Source organism: Corvus brachyrhynchos, unplaced genomic scaffold, assembly GCF_000691975.1.
Source record: "Corvus brachyrhynchos isolate BGI_N302 unplaced genomic scaffold, ASM69197v1 scaffold490, whole genome shotgun sequence".
Lineage (NCBI taxonomy): Eukaryota > Metazoa > Chordata > Aves > Passeriformes > Corvidae > Corvus > Corvus brachyrhynchos.
The window spans coordinates 267,503-287,941 of NW_008235774.1; the positions used below are offsets into that span (position 1 = coordinate 267,503).

Below are 20,439 nucleotides of genomic sequence, written 5' to 3' on the forward strand. Positions count from 1 at the left end.
CCTTTATAGTTCTTTTTTCCGGTATTGTTCTCAAAAGCAACTTTTTCTTGCAATGAATACTTTTGGCTTCCCAATGAACCTTATGATGACAGTACAAAACAAGTATTCTTATCATTTATATTGCTTTCTTGTTAAAAAAACTCTGTCCAATAATGAAAAGAATATTTATAAAGCATATGTACCTCATGAAGTATGCAAACTTCATATTTTTTATCATGATGCACTAAAATAGTATAAAAAGTCTATTTATACTCCATTAATATTCTACCTATGAGTATCCCTATAGTTTCCAATATTTTGTTAGCAATGACAATTGAAGAAACATATTTTGTGAGTAATTCTACTCAATTTTCCAGTTTCTTTGAATTATCATGTGAGCATGAGCAACATAGGGATGTGATAATAGAGCCTTTGCTAATTCCAGGCACTCATATAATCATGTGTCCTATTTCCACTCTTATAAACAAATGAGCATATAGTCTTTATATTCAGCCAGAATTACAATAAGAGCACACCAGCATTCCCAGTAACATGAAAACAAGTAAGGATAGATGCATTATGCAATTTGGAATCCATTGATTTTATAAAAAATATTGAGGGCTACCTGTAAAGGAAATGTCATATTTATAGCCAATATTAGATTTGAATCTTATTAGCAATAAAGTTATTTTTAAAATGTAGATAATTTTTATTATTAACAATTAGTATACAGAAAAATCATTTTTAACGACCCTTTTAACATATCCCACCTAAATATTAATGATAATTTATTTCTCTGCATTTCTCAGATAATAAATGTGTGTTCTGATTTTTCAGGGCCTTTTAATCATATCAAGTCAAGTCTGTTGGGATCCACATCGGATTCAAATCTCAACAAATACAGTACAATCAACAAAATCCCTCAACTCACACTGAACTTTTCAGATATCAAAAGTGAAAAAAAATCTTCATCTCCTCCTTCTTCAGAGAAAGCAATTATTGCACCTAAGGTGAAAGACCGAACGCACAATGTAACAGAGAAGGTTACACAGGTAAGGTAATACACATTACTTTAGTACATTTTCAATTTTTTTCAGTGTATTCAATAGTTTGCTACTCTTTTAATGAGTGATTTGGCTATCTCCAGGATAATTTGAAGACATTACTTAATTACCTCCAATTCAGTTGCTTATGAGGTAGTCTACAACATTAGGTGATACTGCTAACAAACAAAACTTTTCAGCTCTCTATTTTTTATTGGGAAAGAAATGTAGTGTGCACCAGGTGTCCCAAATAAGATCATTAATTTCAGTGATTCCTGTCATTCGTAAATGGTAGTTTCATTCTTCTTAATTTGTTCTCAGCATTATGAATTGCTGATTAGTGTAAGGCACAACATGATAACAAATGGTAGTTGATTGTGCCGCTGTATCATAATAACATCTCATAATTTCTGTTCGAGTTCTTTGGCTTTCCATAATACTTTTTCTTGTAGGTATCTTTTCTACATCTGTGCATCAAAAAGGCTGTCAAAATGAAAAGCAGATACCTTTGGACTGGATGTATGATATATCTTGTGAACAAGGCATATAACTGAAAAAAAAAGAAAATAATTTAAGATAGCATATTTCTTCACTCTAACACACATGCAGTGCCCTCTGAAGTCAACAGAACTTTTCAGCTGATTTCAGTATTATTATATTTGTGTTATAGTCTCATATGGAGAGTGACTGGGCTAGCAATGTGCAACATACTGAAAAAAAATATCAAGAGATGACAGTATCCCAAATAACTTTTATAGGGTTAGTAAGCAGAGGGTTGGCCCTTAAATGCTCAGACAGACTGAAAGAGGTAAGAAGTTCTTTGTAGTAAAATGCAGATAAATATTCTATAAGGAAGATCTTGCCAAGAGCAGCTTTTGAATTAGTCACAGAATGATAGAATTTAAGATCATCAAGTCCAGCCATTAACCCAGCACTGACAAGTCCACAACTAAACCATGTCCCCAAGTGCTGACCCACCTTCTATAGATCAGACTGCAGCTTCTCTACACTGGTGCTATGAAAGATTTTGTCCATGCTCCTACTCCCTTTGACAGATATAAAAAGGAATGTATTGTACACCCTCCTAGAGAAATAGGGATAAAAGTTCTATCATCTCTATTTTGAGATCAGTTAGTGCCTAAAAAGTAATTGGATTTTTATCTTTCATATATTTTGTCTATAATAGCTAACTTGAATCTGCAACCATTGTCCTTTCTTCTCTGGTCAGTTTTGAAAGATATAATCTCTTCTGGACCCATTTTGATATGTTTTAAATTATTCATAGTAGTTATACATAGAAATCTTTTCACAGATAATATGGCAAAAAGTCAAGTTACATTAAAAAAACCTAATTTTTATAAGTTATATAAGCACGAGGCAAGGTAGGTCTTTGGGGCTTGTTTTTTTCTTTGTTTTTGTTGTGGGGTTTTTTTTTTTAATTCTGACTGGCTAATTCGTGCCAGAGTGATGAGTTTCTATATACTAATGACACTGTTAGGGGTAGAAGGGGGGCAGAAATTATTTTTTAAATCTATGTTTATTCTCCATATAATTTAGATTTTATGAAAACTGCAATGGAAAGGGCATGGATCAGCTAGTCTTTCCAGGAAAATTGATACCAACTAAATTCAAAATTAAATTTGAAATGCTCTATAAATCTTTACACTTCACAAGGGCCTTCCAATTTAATTTGACATTGGTTTATGTCCTTTTCTAGAATGATCTCAAGCATTGTGCAGGGCACAATTTGCATAGCAAACTTTGATGTCATATCATTCATTATAATTGGAAATAGTTCCCTGAAGCTGCTGCTTTTTATGCTATTACGTTCACTTGTCAATGTTTTTAGTTGCTGCTACATCCTAAATTCTAGAATTAGGTACGAGTAGAAACTCCTAGGAGGTATAAATAAATGTAGGTCTATGGTATTACGATGATCAGGGATCTAGTTAACTAGTGATTCATGAATTCGATGAAAAATAGACATTTAGAAGATAAAAGTGGCTAGTTTGAGTTCTGTTTATGTTTCTATTCCCAGTGATTTCACTATATTTCGTAAGAGTCAGCTCTTTGAAGGTTCCGCTGCATGTCTGGCTATAAATTTCTTTGTAAATCTTTTCCTAGGCCATGGATCCATTATGTATCTGAAGAATAGTGCAAAAGTGGGCTTGGAAGGTTTGAACACAGTGTTGAGAATAGAATATGGTGGAAATGTTAGATGAGGTAGTTAGGATATGTTTATGCTGGCACAGCCTCTGATAAGGAAATCTGTCAAACAGTATCAAAAATACACAGAAAGCAATATGACCTATTTAATCTATGGGGCAATATCAGTGAAAGAGCAAATGAGTATAAAACAGCCATGGTAAATTTAAAGGTCACCCTTAATCAGAGTTGTGACATTCTGAAACAGCCTTCTAATAAAAGAAGTAGGGCAGGAATTCTAAGTGTTACTAGAAAGAGCCTGAGAAATGTAGTGAAAGGATACATAACATGCTGTATTTTCTGGGACTGCAGGACTTGATGACATAAAAGGCTTCTCCCAGCCACACATTTTACCATTCAAACATACATACATACATCTCTCCCTTTGTAGTCCTTACTGTCTATCTTTCTCCGTTTCCTCAGTTTTGCTGAGAAATTTGATCCTGCTGTTATAATCTGACAATTCCACTACTATTACTCCTCACTGTGCAACTCAAAATACAGAGACTCTGGTACGCACCACATGAAAGTATCAGTGAGCTTCCCTGTTGGATCACTGCACTCTGGATTCTCTCTCATTTATCAGTAATATCAAACCAAGTACAGCATCACAGGATGCAACAAGTTCTTTCCAAAGACAACAGCTGTAACTTCTTTAATATCCACAAGCTGGAGAGGTAATTCAGGTCTTGAAGACTGAAAAAGGAAAGGGTGGCACCTAGCCCCCTTCAGAGGGCAGACGAAGAATAATGAATAAAATAAATAAAAGAGTCATGGCCACTGTGTTTAGAGGAAGTGATGCACTTTGAGAAAGCATTTAAAGAGGAGTAAGATACTTCAGTAGAAAGATTTTAGTGGAATAAGTTAGAAATAGAAAGTAGAATAAAGTTTAGAAAACAATTTCAGAAGAAACGGAAGATGCTGCGGGACAGTGGTTTATACTTTGAGTGAAAAATCTGGGTTATAAATTCTACTGCAAGGAATTCTACTGCAAGGAACCTTCCAATACTGTTTTACCACTTAACAGGAGTGTTCAGGACATTAGGTAGAGATGAGAACGGCCTTAAGGTATAGCTTGCGGTGAAGAGGTGCACATGTGATGGTCCTGAATAAGTAGACTCCCTGACTGCTTTGCCTGGATTTTCACCTCGGGCTTCACTGATCATAACTCCTTGTGTAATGCCAAGAAGCATAACATCTTCGGGATGCTTGTTTCTGCATAATATTGACTTTTACTCAGAGCATTAGCCAGTAGTAGCTGCTAGATAGCCCTGATTGATAAACTGGCATTGTTATATTCCAGTGCAGATATTTGTCATTAAATTCACATTTCCATTCCACTTTAGAAAAAATTGTTTTTTAAAATGCTTTTCGTTATAATTTCCAGAGGTGTTAATGTCACTCTCTTCTAGAAAAATCTCAACTTACTTTCTTCCATTATTTCTTTTTTACAGTCTGTTCAGGGGGACAGTGCAATTTCTGCACTCTTTTGTACTGACAGGTTCAGTTGGGGTCCTGACACTGATTGTTAGAAGGAGACAAGTCTTCCTAGAGGCACAAAAAGTAGACTTTTATTAAAGAAGGCAGTAGGGCAAGAGTCTGCCATCTGTCCCTTAACATTTTTTATGAACTCATAAAGGGAACTTCTGGCCTTAAAATTGCAATGTGCAAAGACACAGCAGGAACTATTTTATCTTTTGTATAAATACTGATTTATTGTAAAGCTTCTTACACATCCAGTTTCCACTGATGTACAGCTGCAAAGTTGTGAACTCTGTTGTAAACAGACTCATGAAGACTGGAATAGTCAGTATCTGTGCTTATTTTTAAAGAAAAGAGAGAATTCTGGAATGCCCATAACTTAATACTGTCAACAAATAACTGTTCCAGTTAATAAAAGTATAAATTACTGGTCTCTTTATTTTGTTGCTTAAGAAAAACTGCTTTGTTGCTTTCGATCACTAGTGTTCAGAGATTATTTATCTCCTTGAAATTCATCAGTCTGAAGGAATATGTAATACACAATATGGATCTGTTGTTTCTGTTGTTCATGATTTATCTCAATAAATGACTTACAGGAAGGTAAAACTCTATGATCTTTAAACTTCTTGTTATAATAGTTTTCAAAACAGTTTCATTATCCGCCCACCTCTAGGAAACATATATATACCCAAACTGGTCATATGGCTGATGAAATGATAAATATATACCTTGACAGGCTACACAGAATATTGTGATCTGATTTGCAGACATGCCGAACACCCACACATCTTCTGAAAATAGAGCTGCCAGTGAAGGGGGGGAGACAAGGTGGGGGGGGAGGGTAGTGTTCATGTATGAAGTGATAGACCTTGTAGTTTCACTGCATGTTTTTGTAATCTGGCCAGCCTCTATTTAGTTCCCCAAAAGATTAAGAAATAAGTAACCATATTCTCCCAAGGCCAATAATGCTGTTGATATAAAAAGAACTATTATATGATCATAACTTCAAACTGACCTTCAGGTTTTCAGGCTAAAGAAAACTACCAGCATCTAGGACAGAGAGGGGCAATATAAGACCTAAAAATAAACCAAATTATCTATCTATACGTTTTCAGCAGTCTGATTCAGCTGACACACTGTGCTGTTTACATCCTGCAATAACTCACATACACATAACATTTCAAGGCTGTTCATTTTGCATTCTGCATAAAGTAGGAAATTCTGAATACAGAGGAAACAATTTTGATATCTTCCAATTACGCAGCAAGATTATATATATAATAGTGAAATGAGGGGGTAAGCAGAGCCAACATTTCCTAGTTAATGTACGGAAAGTTTAAATTTACTCTGAAGTGAGAATCTTCTTTTTCCTGTTATTTGTCAATTGACATAGTTTATACAGGAATCATTCCCTTTCTTTACAATAATGCTTAGCACCCTCATGCAATAAAATTTCATCTTTTATTGTCTTTATATAATTAGGCTTTGTAATTACTATAGATGTAATTACAGAAATACTATAAATGTGTGTAATTTCATTGTCATTTAGAAGGTGTGACACACTCTATGAAACAAAGAAAAGCAAAGAAACCGTGGTGAAAACTAATAAAAATACTTCAGTCCCAGTGTGGTCACTGTGCAAAGGTGACCTGTGACCTGCGCAAAGGTGTCACCACAACTGGAAAGTAGTATCTTTTGCACCAGAGCAAATAGTTATTCCAAATGCATGGAAGCAGAAAATAAAGCCCACTGTTTTGATCAGTTTCAGAAGAAAACATAGTATTTTCATTATAATTATTTAGTGTTGCACCAAGTAATAAAAATAAGATTCATAACAATTGTGAAAGATAAAATATTCCTTCCTTAGAGTAGAGCCTCTTCTTTTTGTGACAGCAGAATAGGCTCAGGCGTCTGAACTGCTGCAGTGTTTTGAGAAGATTTCACAACATATGGTAGAAATGGAGCAGTCAGAAAGCCCAGCTGCTTTGCAACATGCAACCTGGATGCATCCTTAATTAGTCCATGTCCTTCCCTCAAGATCTACTCTTCTGAAAAGGGGATTACCTGATTTTGCTGAGTGGGAAAAGTATCCACTATCTTCTATGAATTACACTTTTGAGTAATCAATGTTTTGTGATCTCTTTGGTTTTACTGCCTTGATGCTGACCTTTGTTAATATTAGAACATTTGCCAAAACATCATTCCTCTTCTGATGCTAAGAAGTGGGAGAAAATAGGCTTTCAGACTGCATTGTAATTTGTTCTGAAAATAAGGAGTTGCGTGTAAGAACCAATACTCTACAAAGCGAGTAAAGCTGATTGAAATCATGCAAGCAGCATTTAGGCAAGCCTCATTTCTCTGGTCTAGAGCTATAAACACCCACTTCATGGTGGATTGACCTTGGAAGTTTCTAAACTTCGTAGGTTACTCTGCTGAAACCAACAGTTTTGACGCCCACCAGTACAGTCTCACCATGAACTGCAAGTCAAGCCCCATTAAGATCCAGAGAACTGTGAGAATCCTTTGATGCATTTGGCATGCACAGTCTGGAATAATAGCTTTCACACATGCAGTTATAGTTGCCTTAAAACAGCTATGAAAGAAGTCACAGTCCCTCCTTCATGTAACCTTAGACCCATGCAAAAACGTAGTGTGGAAGAGACCTCTAGAGGCCATCTAACCCAACCTCTTACGCAAAACAGCACAACTGCAAAGTTAGATCAGAGTCCGGTGGTTACCACGTTAACTCAGGACACAGTTTCTATCTTTAGGACAGCATAAGTGTATGTTTTCCCAGACACAGACAGCAATAGCAGCTGACGTGTGGAGAGAGGAAGGGAAGAGGGCCGAATGCTGTGGATCTCATGGGTCACAAAGAGCTGCTATTTTTCAAGGATACTGCTGGTGTAGCTAACATTCAGGACAACCTCTTAGAAAGAGGCAGTCCTGGGTTGTAGTTCCAGAGTATTTTGACTGTTATTCATCTTACATAAATGACCATCTGTTAAAAAATCCACAAAAATAACCCTGGGCATCACGGACTCAGACACAGGACTCCCTCCCTCTCTAAGTGCCCTTACCCTCAAATGGTCTGAACTCTGCTCTAGTGGCAGGCACCTCACATGTACATACTGAAGGACCAATGTTGGATCTAGCCACAAAATGCCATAACCTGGACAGGCAATGTTTAGCATTTACCTGAAATTATATAGTCACACCTATTAGGGGTCATTTTCCTCAGAAAAAAAATGGCAGGTATGGTCAGCTAACAATTTAAATTCTTTTCTCTTTAGTGTAATATTAGCTAGTATGCAAACTGAAAAACTGGTGGGTAATCCAATGATTAATTTTTTCAAGGAAGTTTGTACTCTCCCACATATCACTAATGAGAGAAATTGTGCATAAATTAAATTTTAAAGAGCAGAAAGTTCCTGCAATTTCCAGGTAGTATGATGATTATAAAGCAGCTATGTTCTAGTACTGATTATAAATGAGATCCTTAAGCATATTAAGTAGAAACAGCAGTGAGGTTATTATTCTTTTGGCCTGGGCGGGGGGGGGAGGAAAAAAGCATGTGGATTAGTTGTTTTTGATGCACTGGAGCTGAGGAAAATATTTTCTGGTTAGGGTTTGATAGGGTTTAGCATTTTTTTCCAAGTAGTAGAAATAGTAAGAAAAAGACCATTAACCCAAATCAGCATAGTGTGCTGTTTGATAAATTCTGAATGCCCTCAAAATTAATAAGCCGAACGAGATCATTTTTCTCATTTATTACTTGTCATGTGTTAGAATTTGGATGATGCTTTCAGGTTGTAACTTGTAACAGGATCAATAGAGAAGGGCAAACCCAGGATAGTTGAGTTAATGCTTGTACAAAAAAAAAAAAAAAAAAAAAAAAAAAGAGGGAGAAGACTCCTTAAATTATTGAAATATCAATAAAATCAGTAAGGGAAAAATCAGGGATCAGATGTATGAATCAAAATTCAAAGGTTCACTGAATTCCAAATATTATGTTTAGGAAATAGATATAGTTAATAGATAGCTATAGTTAATAAATGTGGAAACACGTATTTTCAAAGCATTTTTCGAGGTTTATGGGTGGTATTGGTGTTACTGAACATAAAATTATTGAGCATAGCACTGTTACAAACCGGTTTAACACAGCAGGCCAAAGGAAACTAAGTCTCTGTGAATAAAACAAATTGGACCCAGAAAGGTTCGAAATACACCCAAAAAACCATTATTAAAACCAATGGAGGTTAGATGTTGGTGCCAAAAAACTGATATATTTTATTTAATAGTAAAAGAGGCAAAGAGAGAGAAAGAAAGATATAAGAAAGAAGGAAAGAAATAAAGTGTGCGTGGGGGGTGGGGGGAGAGGGAGTGATAGGGGTTAGGTAGAAACACATCTCCCTTCCAGGGGTCCCAACGATGTCTCGTTGCTCCCCTCCATCTGGTCTTCTTGGTGGTGATGGTCCCCCGCTGCTGCCACGCGCCAAAAAAGTATAGAATCCAGTGGATTAATATACGTCTGGGCCAGGTGGGAACGCCCAGGTGCCTCCCTTGCAGGGGGCCAGTTTGACACTGTCCCTTGCAACACTGTGGATCTGCTGCATCATGCTGCAGTGCTCTGGTGCAGGGTCTAGGGACCCCTTGGGAGGGTCCTTTGAAGGGCCATGACACCGCTTCAGCTGGCCTTCATGTGGATGTGGCTTTTCCTGGGGTGAAGGGGCTCCTGCAGCTGGGCTCCTCTGCACAGTGGGGGATGGGCGTTCACTACCTCTGACCAGATGCTTTTTCACCACGCACCCAAAGCCTCTCCTCCCCCACACCCTTTGGTGTGAGGGTCTGTTCGAGCCTGGAAGCTGATAGCCCCGGGGCTGTGGTCTCCACCCAGAAGGTGCTAAGCTTGATCCCTCTGTGAATGCATTCTTCTCCACCCAGCCCAGACCTGTGTCACTATCTTATCTCCATCAACGAGTAGTTCAGGGCCTCAGTCAGAAGGCCTATTCAGGGTATGGTGGTCTTCTCTACAGCTTTTGTAATACAGTTTTGCTATAATAGGCAAAAGTCCTTCATGGAGACATTTAAGCCATAAATTATAACATTCAGTCTCTGACACCATCTAAAGTGTAAAAATATACTATAAAATAAAAATCTATCTGAAATAAAGTACTGAAATTGTATAAAATAAAAATCTATCTGAAATAAAGTACAGAAATGGTATGAATATTTAGTTGATATTCGTAGTACATAGCAAGCTCAGAGTTTCTTCTTGATATTTATCTTTGGTAAGTCTGTTTTTCTTTGACAATTGAATAAATCTTGCATTATAGCACATGGTGAAATTATCTTTAAGGTATTTTGGGTTTATTTGCAAGCATAAAAATTTCTCTTTTTACTCAAAGAATTGATAGTTTTGTATTAAGGCAGTATCTTTTTAAATATGGAAATTGCAGTAGCTAGTCAATATCCTGGAAGCTGGCATGAAATGGTATGTTCAGCTTCAGACAAACTGTTGAGTATACTACTACTACTAATAAATGAGAAACATTTATAAAATGGGAAGAAAAGTTCTTCATTTCACAGCTTTGCTTTTTTTTCTAATCTAAGTATCCATCTTCTTTGAAAATGTTCTACTTTCTAAATGAATTCTATTAATTATGAATAAACCTACTTTCTTTTGAAGCAAAAGAACTGCTGAATGATACGGGCTCACATCTGTACCAATTTGTTCTGTTCAAAGAAGTTTAGTTTCACTGGGTTTGTAGGTGAGTTCCGAATGGAAGACTATAACCAAAGGAGAATAACACCTTTTGCTGCAGCTTAGTCTCTAATGCTGTTAGTTGCTGGGTTTGGAATCGAGGAAAATTCAGAGCCTGTGGCTCATGGCCATTCTGCAGAACTTGTTAGAGTCCAGCTAATTTATTTTGACAAATAGTGTTAGGATAGGATGCAGACTGTAGCCTCCTTCCAGGTTTTCAAAAAAGCTTGAAAAATAAGTTTTGTCTAGGATAGTTATTTCCAGATTTATTGTGCTGTCTGTTTTCTCACTTCTTTACACCTACAATATTCAGGAAGCAAAGGAAACTGCAGTTTGCACAGTGTGATAAATTAGTCAATATATCTAGAAAACAATGAACATTAAGGCTTACAGGCTTCTATCCTAGGCATTTTTTCCACTGGATTGAGGTTTTAATGTCTGCAGTAGCACCAAAAAGATTCCCATATCTCCCTGTTTGTCACAGTTTAACCTCAGCTGGTGACTAACTATCATACAGCAGCTGCTCAGGTCCTTCCTGCACCCTCAGTGGGATGGAGGGGAAAATCAGGAGTGATACTAATACTAATAGCAATTGCAAACAAAAGGAGGGAGGAAGAGAAAAGGGGAGAGACAGACACACAGAGGAAGAAGACCCAAGAAAAACAAGTGGTACAATACAGTTGCTCACTGCCTGCTGACTGATGCCGAACCCATTCCCAAGCCATGATCAGTCTCTCTTCCTGGTAGCCCCCTCAGTTTATAGTCTGGGCATGATGTTCTATGCTTTGGACTATCCCTTTGGCCAGATTAGGTCATCTGTCCTGGACATGCTTCCTCCCAGCTTTTTGTGCACCTGCTCACTGACAGAGCCTGGGAAACTGTAATGTCCATAACTTAGGGTAAGGTCCATCACTTAGCAACCAATGCATCAGTGTGTTGTCAACAGTATTCCCATACTAAATCCAAAACAGAGCACTGTGTCAGCTATTAAGAAGAAAATTAACTCTCTCATAGCCAGAACCAGGACACTGGTTAAATCCGTAAATAAAACATCTTGTTCTCTTCTATACATGAGCTTCATTTAGCATAACATGGGCAAGGTAGAGCCTCTCAAGGACTTACTTCTGTCTCACTGATTTTGTGCTATTTTTGTTTTGTTATTGTTTTTGTTGAGTACTAGAGTATTTAATGAAGAATTATTATGAAGATCATACCATGTCTTGCCACAATTCCCCAAAAACAAAATATGTTTTTGCATTGTAAAAAAAATGAAAGTGTCTAAAGTAAGATCCAGCAACTGACTGAGCAAAGGCAACTTTGTCTGCCCAGTTCTCCATGGTCACAAATTCACCTTTTTTCTTTGCCTAACCAGCATAAATTGAATGGATGGCCCTAGAAATCTGGATCATGCTTTTATAGGTTGGTTTTACTAATGAAATGTAATTTGTATCATCAAATTATCTGCATCTATGTATGCAATCTGTTCCATCTACCCTTGCCAAATGGATTTTTGGTTAAAATACTGATGATCAAATTTTATGGAAGTTTGGGTAATACACTGAACTTTCCTAAAAGTGGTGTTGAGAGGGGAACTTGGGCAACCTGGGCAGAATGCTAAGACTAAATGTATCCTTTAAGTGAACAAGGTTGGGAAGTGCTCATTAAGCACAAACAAGGAGAGCCACAGGGAAGATGGTAATTTCTAAAGTAAGCTTTTCTCCCTACCAGAGCAGTTTCAATTGCAGTTCATACATTTTTAAACACTGTGGGGTCTAATTACAAAAAGCAGATTTTCTAGAAACTATTGTTTGCTTATTTTGCATATTATGGAAAAAAATTACATATACCATGAAACTGAAAGTTAAATATGAATATATACATAAGGATCTTTTCTCCCTTTCTCTTGTACTCCTCACATTTCTGTCAATAAGTACTATAATCGTAGAACCAAACTGGGAATGTAGCTACTTCATTTTCACTCCATGCACTTCAGAAATTCTTACAGCTTTTATGCTTTTCTTTATCTGCATCAAAGTATTTGACAGCTAGCAAGCCAGTCAAAGTGTAAAATAATGGAAAATACTTTTTTCATAAATATTCTAAGGATGACATAACATCACCAAGTTCAAAATCTGCTTGTTTTATTGTCATGCCATGAATAGATGATAGAAAATATATTTTCGATTACTAAAAACCGCACAATAATTTAAGCCTTTATAACAAATTTGACCCTTGATATTTTGTTTTCAGACATATAAGTGCTTGTCAGCAGCTTAGTGTTGCCAGAAGAGCAACGAATAACTCACAAACTCACTAGGATGTTGAAGGATAGCATTTGCTGTCTTCTGAAATAATATCTCATAATGAATTTTAAAGAAGAGTGTTACACAACTTTTAATACATATTCTATCATTAACTTTTGCTAAAAAAAAGTCAGTTGTAAATATCTTCTTTACTGATCTGTATATCCCTAATTTAAGATTTAAATTTCAGTAAAGCACTTTTAGTAAATCTATATGCTTCTAACTGTTACTCTGACCATGCATTACCCACTAATGTGAAAGTAATTATATATAGACTGGCAGGAAGAGGCTCCTGAGGTTTAAGATTATATACCATTTCTTAATATTTTCATGGAAAATGAACTATAAAAATATCTCCTCTCTTTTAGTATCTAGCTTAATAAAAATAAATTACAGGTTAAAAATATTACATGTTCCCTGAAACCTAAAAATTGTATTTTACAAACAGGAGAAAAAGGCTGTTCTACTCCTTTAGTCACAAGACATGCTTTCACACATAACTTTCTTTAACTATTTGAAGATTTTGGGTGGCTGTGTATGTAAATATGCTTAGCTGAATAAGATTCATGTAATTATTTGATAACTTTATGAAAGTTTGGCACTTCATGGCCTCAGCAATGAAGTTAGCACTCCCAGGAAGTCCCATTGCTCTCAAACAAGTTTCAGGTAGTGACTGATATCTGGAACAAAAAAAATATTAAAATACACTCAGATAAGTTTTGAATTTCCAGGTTCAAATGTTTTCGTATTCAGCATTATATACAAAGAGTCATACTGCATAATTTTAAAGCCTTTAATAAAGGCAAAGGATAAAGACAAGAAGACAAGTATTATTAACATTCCCCATCGTTAGTATCTCAGGAGACATTCTTCAATAGCTATCCTTTGAAAGACATGTAAAAATACCTTTTACATGTAAAAATACCTTTTAACACTGATGTATGAAAACCTTATATAATGCTGTGTTTGGAGGGTTTACCAAGTCAAGAGCTCTTCAGCTTTCTTTCAGTACTGGTGTAACCTTCTTAGTTGTTCATGTCTGCATAAGGAAGACAATCATCAAGATGACTGAAATACAAAACTCCTTTAAAGTGTTCTGGGGAATTACGTAATGCCTACTATCAGAGAGCCAATGTTAATTTGAATTCCCTTTGTTCATTAATACTCGTGTAATATTTATTTTTAGTTGGTTTTAAATTCAGAAATCTCCTTAGGTCCAGTCTGTAGATGTCTCATGGTAATGGTATGAATAGAGAGGAAAAGGAAAGATATGTACTTGCTAGTTATAACTTGGCAGCTTCAACAGAACTAATACACAGGAGAAAAGAGAGCCAGGAGAGGTTTCATCAAGAGAAGACTGTTCCATAAAATCTATTTAAATCATTTTAAAGCTGAAGTAATACTGCCTCATTTTTGGGTGCACTATAATTCAGATTTAAGGTCAGGACAAAACCAGTCAATTACAAGAATATGGCTTTAGCTTACGAGTCTGATTCATGTTTCTCATTTCTTTTCCTTTCCAAGTTTTTCCTGTCCAGTACTGTTATTAGCCTTGTTGATAAAGATCTGAAAATTAGTTCAAAACTACATGTTAAAAGGAAGAGACTGTATTGTGTATTTGGATTAGATCTGAAGAGACAGATGTTCCATTTCCTTCCTTTTTTTCCACTAGCTACAATAATGTTTCCAATACAATTATCCTGGTTCGGTTTCTTCTTTACATTTTCATGTAAATTGCCTATTTTGATGTTGAATATGCTTTATACAATGAGTTTCTTAAATCACTATTCATAGTAGATATTCAATCTCTCAGCATACAAGGAGCTGATGTGTTTCTAGATTTGCTACATCCTTCCTGGCTTAACGATGCAGGAGTGATCATCCACTCAGTTCTCAGGGCTGTGTGCCTAGCATTGGGCTGCTGCTGGAGTGAGTCCAGCAACACATTTGCAAAATAGTATTTTTTCATGTCCTATAGTATTTCCTAGAAATAAATATTTCAACACTGTATTTGAACTGGTAACGTCTTCCATAGTTTTACACAAGATGGGTGAGATAAATGTTTATTTTAAAGTCCCCAAAGTAATTTGGGACTATATTTATAGTTTGAACTTTATTAAATGTTTATGAAATTCTCTTATCATAAGAGGTGCTATGCCGTAGATAATCTTGGTAGTACAAGATTTACTTTAATTCATCTGTTGCAAAAGCAGCAGTGACAAAACAGTATTTAGTACCGAGTAAAACTACATCCTTTAAATATACATACACTTCATATGAGGCACACTTGGTCATGAGACATAGCAAAGTACCATCTAATTTATTAAGGTTTGCAGCCATCAAACTTCTACGTCTACTTTTCACACAGATATCTGTGTCCATCTACCTTAAAGCTGTTGGGTTTTGCTCAAGCCCTTATACCTCTTTCGGTATTTTGTCACCTGTAAACATTGCTCTTCATTCAAATTTTCTGGATGTGCAGTACTTCTGTCCAAGATGAAAGTTCTGTTCTCATGAAGTGGTAGAATAACCAGAAAACCATACTGTTAATCCATGCAAGGGTTTGACAGAAATATTTCTTTAACAATTTATGGTGGCATTAATCATTTATTATTTCTGCTATGATTTATTCATATACTATTATGCTTCTTTGTTTCTGGGTCTTTGGTTTTTGCTGTGTGCATTTGCATCCTTTAATAAATTTAGATTGAAAATGCCTCAGAACAAAATTTATGAATATACATGTGATAGTAATACAGGTCTCGCAGCAGAGTCTCTTGAAACTGTACAGTTTGAATAGTAGAATCATAGAATGACAGAATGGTGTGGGTTGGAAGAGACCTTAAAGATTATCTCCTTCCAATCTCCTACCGCTACTCCAGGCTGCTCAGGCCCCATCCAGCCTGGCCTTGAATACTCACAGGTCTGAGGCATCCAACTTCTCTGAGCAGCCTGTTCCAGTGACTCACCACCCTCATAGTAAAGAATTTCTTCCTAACATCTTATCTAAACCTGCCTTCTGTCACTTTAAAACCATTCCGCCTTGTCCTCTTGCAAAAAACCTCTCTCTGACCTCCTTGTAGGCCCTCTTTAGATACGGGAAGGTGCTGTAAGTTCTCCTTACAGCCTTCTCTTCTCCATGCTGAACAACCCTAACTCAGCCTGTCTCAATAAGAGACATGCTCATCTTTGTGGCCTCCTCTGCACTTGCTCCAACAGGACCACACCCATCTCATGCAGGAGGCCCCACAGCAGGATGCAGCACTCCAGGTGGGGTCTCGTGAGTGTGGCCTAGAGGGGAAAAATCACCTCCCTCGACCTGCTGGTCACACTTGTTTTGGTGCAGAAGAGGACAAATATTTGTGTGAATTCTTAAAAATTTAAAGAATCAATTAATTTAGAGAAGTAAGAATTATGGTAGCCCATTGCTGTTGCAAAACATCTTTTATGAATGTTTTCTGCTCATTATCCTTTAGGATACTTTCAGTTGTAAATATTATTCTCTCTACTTGACAGAAATTAGAGAGGTTGAACAACAGCTTGCATAAGATCACTGAGAAACTCAGTAACAGACACCAGAGCAAAATTCCCAGATCATCCAAGATCTTGTCTAACATTTTGCCTACATATTCTATTTTATAAATGAACCTGTACAGGGAAGAAGAACAGTCAAATACTGTTTCTGCATGTGATGCTGCAGAGCTTATAGCAAGAGTCCCCTACACAATCCAGTTACCCAGTGAAGCATATGGCCAATGTACTGCAAAGCACATCAACCCAGTTTGGCTCTTTGACACTTCATCAAAAAACACTATGCAAAACAAGGTCTTTTAAACACAGCACAGGGCAGAAATTATACCTGATACCAGGCAGGTTTTCTCAAGGGGAAAGAGGATAGAACTGCCCAAAAAAAGATTTTACCATAAACAGTGTAACAGTGTAAAGTGATAAGGCTTACTGAATCTTTTTTTTGTAAGTAACTGTCACCTGATAGTCCCTCTGGTACACCTCTGGTACCTACACTTCCTTTCTCCTCTTACTTAACAGAACAACAGCCAATAATAAATTTTCATTATCCTTAAATATATATTTTTTTAAATTTCAGTGAACTACTGTTATCTTTGAGAAACTGAAAGCTACTGAACAGTTCAGAAAGAAAAATCTACCACTGTTAATTTATGAGTTACTTTGATCTCACTCCGTATTTTTCTGGGTATCTGATTGCAGCCCTTCTATAATAAATGCCACCTTGAACTTGTGATCTTAGGAAGTGAACGCATGAACCTAAAAACTGTAGAAGGTGTTCACCAGCCCTATCTTTGTGAAACACTTCAAGCAAGATTCTCAGAGTAAAAAATGAGTTTGAATGAAGCCTTCTAACTTGCAGCAGTGCTGCTTCAACAGTGCACGAGATAAACAGGAACACAGAAAAGTTGAGGTTTATATCAGCATTTTTTACTCAAAGACAAAATATAGTACAGTTTATTTAACCTTGAAATGTTGTCATTTAAAATAGATTAAATCTTATCACCTAATACTGCTTGTAAAGCACTCCAGTAATAAATACAAAAAAATCCCCGGGAAAGCCAGTGTGAGGTGGTATTTCATCAAGTTTGAATACCCCTAATTTTCTTAAGAGAAACCTACTGCAGCTAGTATGACTTTTTCTACTTAACATTATAGTCTTCTTTTTGGTAGGATGCAAGGAAGCTTGGCTTTCCTGTCATGTCATGTCCCAAGGTTCAAAGACATTTTAACACTACAGTTCTTCAGTCTTGTCCCACTCATATTTCTTACTCTTAAAAATGTTTCATTCCCTAAGCTCTTTTACAATCCTGAGTTTTACAGTCCAGAAGAGAAAAGCTAATACATTTTCTTTTTACTAACAATAAATGTGACAACATCTATTTTAAGTAAGTGGAAATATTAAAGGTCTTCTGAGTGGATTTCTAAGTAGACTGAAGTCTTCCATCTAGCCAAGATGGCCAAAATTGGCCAACGGCAGTAGCCAAGCTTTGCAAGGATGTTACACAACAGCAAAAGGACAAATTCATCTCATAATCAATCAGTCTCTATTGAAACTGCCAACATAAAACTAAATAATGTATGTTCTCTTTTTTCTGTATGTGCAACTGATTTTTTTTATTTGAGAAATGAAGTCACATCATCTTTCTCAAGATACAACAAACAAAATAGCTGTGAGTGTTTGTTTTCACTTCTCATTGCATGGGTGTAAGCAATGCAGAAATGTAAAGTTCTGTATAACATTATGAATATGAAACTCACAACCATCAGTTCAGCCTCTCCTGTGTTGTATGTCTAAGAAACTATCACCAAAAGAATTGGATCCATTTCTGCTATTATCAATTTTATACTGCATTCCCTCATTTTGTCCAATTGTTTAGGGTTTTTAACTCCAGTTTTCCCCAACTCAATTTAAACCAATTTAGGAATAAATGTAACTAAAGTTACATTAGAACTCAAATTTCAGGGGAATAAGTCCAATTTACATTATGCGTTGTTCTGAAATTAAGCACAGGGTCTGGAATTTTCAAGCAACAGAAAGAAACATGTGAAGTAAGCTTTGTTGTCCTTGTTGCCTAATCCATTCCCTTCATTGTCTGAAATGAAGAACAGTGATATAAATTTTATAAATAGCAGTTCCCTTGGCACATATACTCACTGTTCTCAAATATTAAGAAAACATCCTTGTCAACTCATCAGGTGGGGGACTGAAAATATTAAGACTGCTAAGAGACTGAGTAATGCTTCAGCTTGCTGTCACCTAATGTGTTTAATGCATAAAAAAATAGCCAGCACCATTAGTTAAGTGCAAGTCTTAGTTACAATACAAAAAATTGATGAACAGCCTCTACCACCAGCTCAGCACAGTGCTTAGTGGCTGCTTGAAACTAGCATATATTCTTTTGGATGGCTTAATCACTTCTTTCTTCAAGTTCAAAGAAGAATGGTTATTAACCCCTGTGTTCTCACAACATTTTCGGAGTAGAATTTGACTGTATAAAATTAGCGACACTTAGATAAGGATAGGATCTAAGGTTTATACAACACTTGCTGTTGGAAATTTAAACAGAAAAGAGTGTGCTGACCCTCAGAATTTTATAAGATTATGTTTGAGGAGCATGGACTCTCCCTCAGTCTTGAACAAGCTGAAATCTCAAATCCCAAAATACTAACTGTTAAAAAGAAGGCAAATAAAAGTAGACAATATCGCTGACAAGGTATTTCTCCTTCCAATAATCATTTCATTTGAGTAGAATTAGTCATTTTAATAGCTTTTGAAGTAACTTTTTTTCTAAATATAATTGTTTTTAATTAGCAGGAGAATAAGGAATAGGCAGAAGTAACTGGTGAAAAAAGGGTATAAGATTTCTTGAACATGAATATTGCCCAAATGGGTAATAACTGACAGTCGTCACCATCTGATGTTTGTTCACTGGTCTGTGTAAAATGAAGTGGTGATCTGAGTCCCATAGGATTTGGAGATCATTTGCAGCACAGAAGGCAATAATTAGCATCATTGCTGACAGTCCCAAACGCTGAATAGGGACAAAATATAATTTACCTTCTTATTCTTAAAGGTTTTGTTCTTTCATGTCAGAGTTCAGTCAGACTGAAAGAGCAGCCAAAGGAAATTTGTTTTATCTGGTGCTCACACAATGCTTGCTCTCTGCAACAAAGCAAACATTTCAGCTTCCAGAGCTAGCAAATTAGGCAGTGCTTACAAACATAATCCTTCCAAATAAAATTGAAATCCAGCTTAGATAAGACCAGCAGGTAACAAATCCATACTTTTAAAGGAATAAGCCTTAGGCATTGACAAAAGTAGAAGTGGAGCAAAAGGCAATACTCCTGTGGTATCCTTTGTCACACCTTTAGCTGAACTAGAATTATAGCCTCAGTGAAATTTGTCTGTGCATGAAGGTTTTTCACCCCACAAAACTCAAAGCATAGATAGCTGTTGAAGACACTAACAGATCTTTCTCTAACTTTTTTTTATTTTTGGTTGCCTACATTTTCTAATGAGAGTAAACTCTTTTGTAGGGAATTCAAGCCAATGATAATAGATTTGCTTTGGGAGAAAAACACTACATCCTGCAAGAAAAGTCATTCACTGGCCATGAGCAAGCTGCCAAGGTTATCCTGTGGAGGATAAATGAATTCGATGACATGCTTAATAATGCAGATTTTATGGACATAAGATATGCCTCTTAATGTTTGCTACAGGGGACAAGAATCAACCCACAGTGCAAAATTGCCAATGAATTTATTGGATTTGGCAGACACTACAAATTTCACAGAAGTTTATTTTGCCAAAACACCAAGTAATTGAAGCTTAATCCTCAAAACTACAATGAATTACTTATTAAGTTTGTCCTGTATTTGCTATGTTTACTGGAAGTTGGAGTAGATACACTGTCTGATTATTGATGTGGTATATTTCTTATTCTAGGTCCTATCCTTAGGGGCTGATGTTCTACCAGAATATAAGCTCCAGACGCCTCGCATCAACAAGTTTACTATATTGCACTATAGTCCTTTCAAAGCTGTCTGGGACTGGCTCATTTTGTTGTTGGTGATATATACCGCCATATTCACCCCTTACTCTGCTGCCTTCCTTCTGAATGGTAGTGAGGGTGGG

The 20,439-nt window shown here is 36.4% G+C and overlaps 1 protein-coding gene across 1 annotated transcript in view; it reads left to right on the forward strand.

Moving 5' to 3' along the window:
- KCNH7 (potassium voltage-gated channel subfamily H member 7) overlaps positions 1 to 20,439 on the forward strand; it is a 218,032-nt gene that overhangs the window by 152,087 nt on the left and 45,506 nt on the right. Inside the window, exons 8-9 of the mRNA XM_017726979.1 lie at positions 817 to 1,031; positions 20,251 to 20,434. Of these exons, the coding sequence (XP_017582468.1) occupies positions 817 to 1,031; positions 20,251 to 20,434 (399 nt within the window). The remainder of the gene's footprint in view (positions 1 to 816; positions 1,032 to 20,250; positions 20,435 to 20,439) is intronic.